This window comes from Ipomoea nil, unplaced genomic scaffold (genome assembly GCF_001879475.1).
Source record: "Ipomoea nil cultivar Tokyo-kokei standard unplaced genomic scaffold, Asagao_1.1 scaffold0482, whole genome shotgun sequence".
NCBI classification, from domain to species: Eukaryota; Viridiplantae; Streptophyta; class Magnoliopsida; order Solanales; family Convolvulaceae; genus Ipomoea; species Ipomoea nil.
Genome location: NW_017616910.1, coordinates 3,496,619 through 3,506,530, shown reverse-complemented (window position 1 = coordinate 3,506,530; position 9,912 = coordinate 3,496,619). Strand labels below are relative to the sequence as shown.

General features: G+C 35.2%; 1 protein-coding gene and 1 pseudogene across 8 annotated transcripts; one reads left to right on the top strand and one right to left on the bottom strand.

Annotated features, from left to right (window-relative positions):
* The first annotated feature begins 2,326 nt into the window (after positions 1–2,326).
* LOC109173594 lies at positions 2,327–2,793 on the top strand (annotated as a pseudogene).
* A 2,271-nt stretch (positions 2,794–5,064) lies between these two features.
* LOC109173464 (superoxide dismutase [Fe] 3, chloroplastic-like) lies at positions 5,065–9,401 on the bottom strand. Of its 8 annotated transcripts, none has more exons than XR_002052917.1 (11): positions 9,312–9,401; positions 9,094–9,233; positions 8,931–9,023; positions 8,604–8,795; positions 7,834–8,005; positions 6,579–6,652; positions 6,457–6,483; positions 6,280–6,303; positions 6,047–6,191; positions 5,685–5,761; positions 5,363–5,585 (listed from the first exon to the last, which is right to left on the bottom strand). XR_002052917.1 is itself a non-coding variant. In XM_019322695.1 (10 exons), the coding sequence occupies exons 2-9, from the start codon at positions 9,196–9,198 to the stop codon at positions 6,066–6,068; spliced, it is 813 nt and encodes a 270-aa protein (XP_019178240.1). In that variant the 5' UTR covers positions 9,199–9,233; positions 9,312–9,401; the 3' UTR covers positions 5,065–5,320; positions 6,047–6,065. The 8 variants fall into 8 exon arrangements, 6 of the variants coding, with proteins under 6 accessions (XP_019178240.1, XP_019178242.1, XP_019178241.1 ...); XR_002052918.1 differs by having other exon boundaries at positions 5,685–5,740; XM_019322695.1 differs by lacking the exons at positions 5,363–5,585; positions 5,685–5,761 and adding an exon at positions 5,065–5,320.
* Between the last annotated feature and the right edge of the window lie 511 nt (positions 9,402–9,912).

The window sequence follows — 9,912 nt, the reverse complement described above, 5'->3', positions numbered from 1 at the left end:
TGAGACAAACCTAATGAATTCGTCGCATAATGACATGAGTACAAAGTGCTCTTGGTGCCTTATACTCAATTGGGATGGTCTATGTTGAGATAGACCTAAAGAGATCCCTAACTTGAGTGGAAAAGGACTAACCGCCTCTTATGAAAGATAATGGGGTTATCCCAAGAAGCCGAGTGGCTAAGAAACATGGTGATAACCGTGCAATTGTGGGGGTGTCTAACACCTTCACCACATTGTGATTCACAAACTGTCATTTGCGTTGCCAATAACAATGCCTATGATAGAAAGAAAAGACTTACAACTGATTTATGTCTTTAACTACTCTATAAGCCTTTAATGGCAGTCTATACTAAGATAGACTTGATAGAGTTAAAAGTCTACATTGAGATAGACTTGATAAGACATAAAAATCTGTAATGCGGTAAGACTTGTCAGAGTTAAAAGTCTATGTTCTAATAGACTTTGACAGGGTAGAAGTCTATATTTGAGACAGACGTAACATTCTTTAATACTAAGGGGGTTCATAAGAAGTCAAATAGTTTGACTTTTGTAGGACCTGCCTTTTGAGTTGGTGTATGCATTCGAGTTCAAAATTTATCTAACCGGTGAGTTCAAGATTCACATCACTCCCGGGAAGAAAATTACTCAGTGTCACTACGCGTCAGTTCAAGTTCTCAAACACTGACATTAAGATCAACTCATTTTTATTGCTCAGACATTATCATTTTCCTTTCATCTTTAAATTTGTGGGGGATAATTGGAAAATTAAAAGGTGAAAGCTTTTTTGGTCCACCCCCACCCTTTGACTTTGTCATTGGAATAATGGAATGGAAATTGAATTCAAAGAATTCTCCATTTCATTATTCAGTAGCGCACCATGCGCTCCTCTGTAAGGAGCAGCGCCTTTGGCGCTAAAGTGTGGACAACACACTATGTCCATCATGTGGGTGGGATGGAGGGGCTGCTTACTATAAATAGCAACTCCCAACATCGTTTTAAAAAACACCTGACTTGAAGTCACATATTCTATTCTCCTTCTCTCTCCCTTAGTCTGAGCAATAGTGAGGTTCGCCTACATGATTGCTAGTGCAAGCTATCCGTAGTAGGTCTGTGTAGCTAGTCGAAAGCGTGCCAGGGTTCTAACTGCACCGTTACCGGGCAAATAATGCTTTTAAGGTAGTGTTATTATAACACGGCACAGATTTTCTTTCTACCATAGACCCATAGTGTCTGTGCTTCTTAAAAGACTTCTAGATCATGCGTTGACGTTGTGCATTTCCCCAACAGTATACACTTAAGGATCTAGAGTTGTCTCCACTGGTATTCGAGTCATTGAGATTGACTCCACGATATTTGAGATGTTGTTGTCCCTTAGTGGACTTGATTGCTGTCTGGAAGCCCTCCACACTGGTTCCACGTTTAACTATTGAGATTATGGTAATATTGTCCCCTGGGCGGACACGTGACTTGGTATTGAATTTGTGATTGTGATGAGAATTTTCATTATTAAAACTGTCAAATTAGGGCAATAAAACATCGTAACACATTTAGTGCATTGAAAAGATGTCCAGACTATAACAATCCTGCAATCAATTTGGTAAACCTAGAAAATGAAGAAATTTCAAAATAGCCACCGTTAACAACAAAAGGGAATATGACAAATAATGAAGATGAAGATAATGCAATGTCACTCAAAAGATAATTAAAAATAGAGTTAATTCCACTAGAGGTCCCTTGTTTTTTGTGACGATTCCAAATTTAGTCCCAGACTATTATTTTTGCCATTTAACATCCCAGACTATTATTTTTCGGACACTTTTACTCATTCTCATGAATTTTTCTATTTTTAATAAAATATGAAAAGACAAAAATGCCCTTACTAAAAATAGGAAAAATCATAAAAAGGACTAAAAGTGTCCAAAAAGATACTAGTCTGGGATGTTAAATGGCAAAAACAATAGTCTAGGACTAAATTTGAAATTGCCCCCAAATACAAGGGATATCTGATTGAATTAATTCTCAAATCAAAAGTAGTATTTATTTGAGTTAATACCTCCAATAGTCCTCCGAGTATTAGCCATTTACCAGTTGTGGTCATCCGACTTTTAAACAACCACGAGACGTCCTCCAAGTTTTAAAAAATTACCACGAGTGGTCCTCCGTTAGATTTTCTGTTAAATAGGCGTTAAGTTAAAGGGCAAATTTGTCTTTTATCAAATGAAAACACTGGTTAGTCAAAATAAGCTCTTCCAAGTCTCTAGTACCGACGTACCGTATCACGCTAAGCTAGCTGCAAGAAATCCCTAGTAGCATTGGTATACCTGTAGATTGAAGATCGAGAATGTCGATCGGAGAACTCGCTTGTACCACGACGATGGAATCCCCGGTACTGCAGAGAAGATTGCTGCACTTGTGAAGTCGACTAATGTCACCGTGGAGTCGTACTGGCCTAGCCTCTTCGCCAAGCTCTATGAGAAGAGGAATATTGAGGATCTCATCATGAACGTCGGCGCCGGTGGTGGAGGTGGCGTTGTTGCCGTTGCTGCTCCGGCTACAGGTGGTGCTGCCCCACCCGCAGCTGCCGAGGAAAAGAAGGAAGAACCTAAGGAAGAGAGTGACGATGACATGGAATTCAGGTTGTTCGATTAGGAGGTGCATTAGTATTATTGTTACAAGGATAATAGTTTCTTGTTTATGCTTGAGACATTTCTCAGTTGTATACCTCTTTTTGTGGATCTGTATATTACCTAACATGTTTTGTTTTAATTGATTACTGTTTCTTTCTTTTTGCAACTCTTGTCGAATCTGCTTGTGTTCTGCTATGACTTCGTGGCCAACCTTGAATGAGATGAAATTATTTCCCCCTTTAAGAAGTTGCAGAAGTAGTGTGAGATCCACCGGAGGAAGACGGCGCAGCCGCAGGTGGCGGTTAACCACCACCACCATCCGATGAATGAGTCCGCGTATAACCCGGGCCGGCTCAGCGTCTCGGCGCCGTACTCCGACAAGCAGTTGACGGACTTGACGCCGAACAACAACACCGGTGCGACTCGCCGTCTTTGGCTTCCTCCACCGTCATTTCGGCGGCGCCAGCTACAAATGGAGCAGCGTCACTCTCGTCTGTGAGGGCAAGAAATCTTAGTTTTTTTTTTCTTTGTTGTTTTTTTTTTTTTTTTTAAAAAAAAAAAACTCTAAAATGAGAAATGACAATTTTGCCTCCACATTTAACGCATATTTGACAGAAAATCTAACGGAGGACCATTGACAGTAACTTTTTAAAACTTAGAGGACGTCTCGTGGTCGTTTAAAAGTCGGATGACCACCGCTGATAAATGGCTAATACTCAGAGGACCATCGGAGGTATTAACTCTATTTATTTAAACTATCATTTTTAGACCAACTATTTAGACTATTGATTTTACAAAGTTGCAAACATTTATTTTTGTGACAATTATAATGAATTTCCTATATTGTCTTGTATTCATATACTTTGAGTTACATATTTAAATAAAGGGAAAATGACACTTTTTCCCCCTATGTTATATGCTTATAGCACTTTTTCCCCCTGAGTTATTCATGCATCCACATTTGCCCCCTCAATTATTATAAAAGTGGCAATTTCACCCCCTAATAATATTAAATGGACATTTCTACACTTAAAATAAATATTTTATTTATTTATCTTCTTCAACAAATTATTGCTTATACGTAGGGATGACCACGGTTCGGTTCGAACTGAACCGAACACTATAACAATCATATAAAAAAATTTCGGTTATAATTCATAACATAACCCAATATTTGGAGTTCCGTTTATTAAAATCATGAAGTGAAAAAAAATGGATCCTGAACCGTGAACCAGATGTTCAAATCAGAACAACTACTAGCAATAGCTTAAAATTAGAATTATAATATTTGCAAATAGTGTATGTTTTTTTTCGCATTTATATTGACTCTCACATATAAATATATATAATCGCAATTTGATTTTTATTTTGAATCGTCGGTTCACGATTTCGGATCCAATTTGAATTGTTGGTTCAAACTTTATTTAAAAATTTTAATTTTTTTATAATTAAAGTATTCGAAAAATTCAACAATTAATGTATTTTATTTTTTCAAATCGTGGTTATAATTTGTTGGAGAAGAAAAATAAATGAAATATTTATTTTAAGGGTAAATATGTCCATTTAATATATCAGGGGGAAAAACGGTCATTTAAATAATTTAGGGGGAAAAAGTGCTATAAGTATATAACACAGGGGGAAAAAGTGTCATTTTCCCTTAAATAAACAAGGGATAAGGGTCAAATAGGCCATCGAACTGCACACGATAAAACAATTAGGCCATTGAACCTAAAAAACCAACAATTAGGTCCCTAAACTAATCAATTTCAAACAATTCTTCATCTCCCAAATTAATTATTTTTTTAAAAAATAAATTTTAAAAATTAATTATTTTTAAATTAAATTAAAAAGAAAACTGGAATCCAGCCGGAGACGGTGTCGTCTCCGGCTGGAACCAGTTTTTTTTTTTTTTAATTTAAATAATTAATTTTTAAAATTTAAATTTTAAAAAATAATTAATTTGGAAGGATGACCTGTTGACCTGTTAGAAACTTTCAAATTGGAAGAATTGTTTGAAATTGATTAGTTTAGGGACCCAATTGTTGATTTTTTAAGTTCAGTGGCCTAATTGTTTTATCGTGTGCAGTTCGATGGCCTATTTGACCCTTACAAATTCAACATTCAATTACATATGTATGAACTTTTTCTATTTAATTTTGCATTGATATACTTTCAAATATTTATTTAAATATAAACATTGGTCATTAATCTATTCGCGCAATGCGTCTATATATATATATATATATATATATATATATATATATATATATATATATATATATATAGCTCCAAAACACCGTTGTTTTGGGCGGTACTTTTGCTAAAATGTAATAGACCGAAAGTTTGTTGAGATTAACTGGAGGGAATGGGGAGAGTGATTTGCAGAAGAAGAATGGGGGAGAATTGCAAAGTATAAAAAATGTAGATTTCAGAGAAATAGGAGGGAGAAAAGGAATAACTTTCATTAAAACTCAGCATGATAATCCAAACACTGCCTACAACTTCAAATATCAAATCCACAGCATCCGTATGGATCCCTTCAGTCCTATGCAAGCAGACAAAGCTGGTTTTATTCTTTGATCCAAAAACGCCATTTTGGCGCCCATTCTCTTCTGCTATTTCGCTTAGGTCCTTCTCTGCTGAATTTAATCCATTCACCTGCTTCTGTTTCTGCTTAATGATATTTTACTTCCCTTTGTTATCATCAAGGCAGGAAAGCAACTAATTAGGATGGGTTGTTTCCACTTTGTTTTTAGTTTCATTTCATCACAACAGAAGTAGCAATATGCCTAGTTATTACGTACATTTAAAAAAAAAATTACACAACTCTACTTTCTACACACATAAATTACACAATTGCACTAAGCACCTTAGTGTTTAGTTGACACTTCTCTGTGGCTCTCATTGAGGAAAGGTCACAGGATCGAATCCCCAGGAGTGGGGTATTGACTTTTTGGGCTACAACAGATGAAAATGTTGGTCAATGGACCGGAAACAAGACTGCAAAGATCAGACAGAAATGTTGATCCATGTAAACAATGAAATTTGAATTCTTACTTTATTCTCTCATTATTCTTCTCCAATGGAATTATAATTATTTTCCTCCTTAATTCCTTCCTTGCAACCAAACACCCCTTAAAGGTTTAAATTACTTTGAGCACAGGCATACAAAGCATCAATGGTAGAATAAAGTAAAAAGCAAAAAAGACAAAAAAAAATAAAAATAAAAATAAAAATAGCACTATTTCATTAATTTGATCCTCAACAGGAAAATTTAGCAAAGATATTTAGGTGATCCATACTAGAAACAAATCCAACTCGACCCTCAATAAAGCATCTTGTAGATATAACAGCTCTAATGAAGATTGAAGAATGCCCCTGCTTTACTTTGACAGATGCAATATAAATTATATCCTTACCGATAAAGTTGGAGGAGTGTCATGCAACAGGAATTTTGGGTTCTCCTAAGTTCACAAATGCCTGTGCGCGAGCCATGCGTACCAATGCAGATTGCCAAGAAACAAGGTGATTCATGAACATGTTAACATACTTGGCTTTATCATTCTGTAAAAAAGAGGAGGAATTTAGAAAATGACTGAAGATAAACAATAGAATTAAGAGTCAGAGATATATAATACTTGTGAGTTGTTACCTGGTAATCAATATAATAAGCGTGATGCAAATCAGAAAAAGATAGGTTATCATCAGCATGTATCATGTCTGTGTATGCAAGCAAATAGTGCTGTGTGTGTGTGTGTGTGTGTTTAAATGTTTAATTAAAAGGGAGGAACAGTGAAAAAGGGGTAAAAGTAGGTGACGATGAACATACTTCCCACATATCCAAACAGATGAGAGGCTGGAAAATTAAGAGAAGTCAAATTAACATCAAGAGAAGTTTATCAAATATTTTTAATGCTTGTAATACAGATGAGATCCGCAAAAAGTCCTCACAATGTCATTCCACAAAAGAGGGTTGACAGCATTTGATGTTCTAACAACAGCAAGACGTTTCTCCTCACTCTTCACTGAAAAATAACAAATCAATCAGAAGACATGAAGCACACATCAAACAAATATACAAGTTAGAAGACATATGAAGCTATGAGCAATTTGTCCATTGAGACACTAAGGGGGTGTTCGGTTTGCTGGAAAACATTTTCCAAGGAACTAGAATTTCTAAAATTTGAGGAAAACTCTGTTATGCTTTGTTTGGTTCAAAGGAATTTTTTCCAAAGGAACTTAATTCCTCAAATATGAGGAAAATATTTTCTTAACTCGGTATTTTATTTTCAATAGCATTTGGGAACAAATGTTCACTTAGCAAGACAAAACTACCCTCATATGACCTGATTGTATTGAGCATAGTTTGGAGATGCAAGTTATCAAATAATGCTTATTTAAATATTGCAATAATATTTATGATATTAAATATATAATTATAATATTTTAATTTAAATTTTTTTATTTTATAATGTTTTAATATTTTAATTTATAAATTACTATTACTATTACTTAAATTATCATTATTATTGTGTAGGGACATGTACTTTATACTCATTATTCCTTACAATTCCAAACCCAACCAAACAATAGAATCAACATTTCATTCTCAATTATTTTCCACGAACCAAATAGGCTGTAATGACTACAATTGAGACTATAGAAGCATGTATCCTTTCTCCATTGATGTGATGACCACAAGAATACAAGGCATTTTCCCAATGCAGACACTTTGTATATTCATATGCCATTTTACCTCAAGAAATCTATCAAAGAGCTGAAATGATTTCGATTCTTCAAATTCATTATATCTTTGATTTCCAAATTTTGATAAGGCACCTATATAAACCTATACATACACCAAACAAAAAGTTTGACAGAAATTTTCAGTGACTTTCAGATTGGTAAAAATGATACCAGTCATTTATGCTCCTAATGATGCTCTCAGGAAATGTACTTGATACGTTGAAAATATAATTGAAGAAATGGTTGACCTTCATCTCCTCATTTATTTTAATTACTTTTAACTGAATGAATATTAGGACAAGGTATAAATGTTTAGCCATGAGGCACTCTAATTGCAATGGATAATCAGCCCATCCATGGCACATTACTGGTTTGGTTCAGAATGGAGGCTATTACTAGTAAAGTAGACTTGTAATAACAGCTTAAGAAAATGTCAAAAGCCCACTTGTAGAGAACTTACAAACAAGCCAAACCCAACCAGAGCCAAATGATGTGAGGGCTACTTCTACGAACTTCTCTCTGAAATTTGTGAATGAGCCAAAATCCTTTTCAATCTGCTTTAGTAGACTCAATGTAGGCATATCCCCTCCTCCAGGTTGCATGGATTCCCAAAAGAAATCATGATTCCATACCTATAAAAGCATAAGGCTTCCATAAGTAGTGCAATAGCTAAATAAGCTTCATAAGAGACTGAAGCATCAGCAGCTGAGAGGGAAGTAAAGTTCACTTTTTTCACTTGGCTCGATTTGGTGACACAACTCAGAAAGATATCTCAATAGGCATTCTGTAGATAGCCCTACCATAATTGAAGTAAGCAAATTCTGAATGCAATGTTCATAAAATTTCAATATAGCATCTGTCACCTACAGGAGTATTGTAATTTCATTACTATTTTGCTCTTGTTATTATTATTATTATTATTATTATTATTATACAAGGACATTTTAGTCTTTATTCACTTCTTCCGACTCAATTTCAGCAATTCTATTCCTGCATACCAAACAATGTAATTTGAATTCCCAACTTACCCTCTTCCCACGGAATTACAATTCCTTTCCCCTTTAATTCCCTCCTTCCAACCAAACGCCCTGACATGTTGATTGAAAACTAAAAACAAGTGCAACATGGCATTTGTAATCTGTATGGATACACTAGACTCTAAAACTTGTCAACCATGTAAATGTAAATGTAATGAAGTGACGAGAGGTGAGAATGACAGACCCCACATACCTGAGCAGCATTGTTGAATTCAGGTAATGGATTACCATTGTTATAGGTCACTCTAATAAGTTCTTCCATGGTGAATCCATACAGTAAATCATTCTTCTCAAGCTGTTTGTTAAGGGCATCCACATAACTACGATGGTGCCCACCCCAGTGTATCTCTAGTGTCCTTCGGCTCATGTATGGCTCTAATGCATCCTGCAAGTGCAAATTGCATAATAAAAAATTAACAGAAATAAATAAAGAAATGTAGCAGGTAAGCTAAAGAAGTGAATCCTCTAAATCTGAACAAACAAGATTGAAAAGCTAAAAATCACGGAAGCCTGGCCTCACAAGTTCAAACGGAGGCGCTTTGAGGCCGTAATAGGCACAAACTTTCCCTGCAGGGTAGCGATTATGACTTCTTCTGTCGCGCTTCTTCAAGCCCTACATTCAAGATACCAGCAGAATTCAGAAATTAGAAATGCTGAGAAGCAGGACACAGGAATGAACGTACGATATAAGAAATTTTGCCCCAGCTCTTTAATTGCTTCAATGGCGCATTGGAAGTGTGAAGAATCATAGAGCTTGAAGTAGTAGTAGAAAGGGAACACCAACTCATGTCTCTCCCTTGACGCTTAAAAATAGAAGAAATTTCTGCAGAAAAAACGGAAGAAACAACATTATATTTTGTGCGAATATGAACATATATATGATAATGAAAGCATAACTTGCCTGGAACTGGATTTTCAAAGCTTTCTTCTTTTTGCTTGTAAAGCGATAACGGGGAGGCAACTTTAGTCTTTAGGCAAGGCCGCGAGGGCAGGGCGTGTCTGATGGCAATTTATATCCTACACCAGGGTGCGCGTTGCAATATGCGTCCAGATACAAAACGACGTCCGTTTTAATTTTTTTTTTTTTTTTTAAATTTTCCACCCCAGTGAATGGCAGTAGTTTTTTCTTTAAAAAAAAAAAAACCCGTTGTTCAAGAATGTACATAATGTAATACTTGAATACACATAATTGTATACATGAATGTACATAATTATATAACAAAATATACATACTCTTTTTAAAAGATAATACACATAATCTAACATAATACATAATAAACATAAACTTTTAACATAATACACATCAACTCTTAACATAATACACACAAATTTTCTGATTCGGATGTACATAATTGTATAAAAAGAATGTACATAATTGTATAAAAAATACACATAACTGTATGAACCAATACACATAACGTTGTGAACAAATACACATAACGTTGTGAACAAATACACATAATCCCAGCAACTTCCTACGGCGCTTCCGAACACGACCCCAA

What these genes read in the sequence shown, in the direction of transcription:
- LOC109173464 (XM_019322695.1), bottom strand. Translation starts at nt 9,198, where the DNA reads ATGAGTTGGTGTTCCCTTTCTACTACTACTTCAAGCTCTATGATTCTT. An exon ending in CTCTTTTGTGGAATGACATT is followed by an intron (nt 6,484 to 6,578) that starts GTGAGGACTTTT and finishes TTAATTTTCCAG; the next exon opens with CCTCTCATCTGTTTGGATAT. An exon ending in TCTGTTTGGATATGTGGGAA is followed by an intron (nt 6,304 to 6,456) that starts GTATGTTCATCG and finishes TCTGATTTGCAT; the next exon opens with CACGCTTATTATATTGATTA.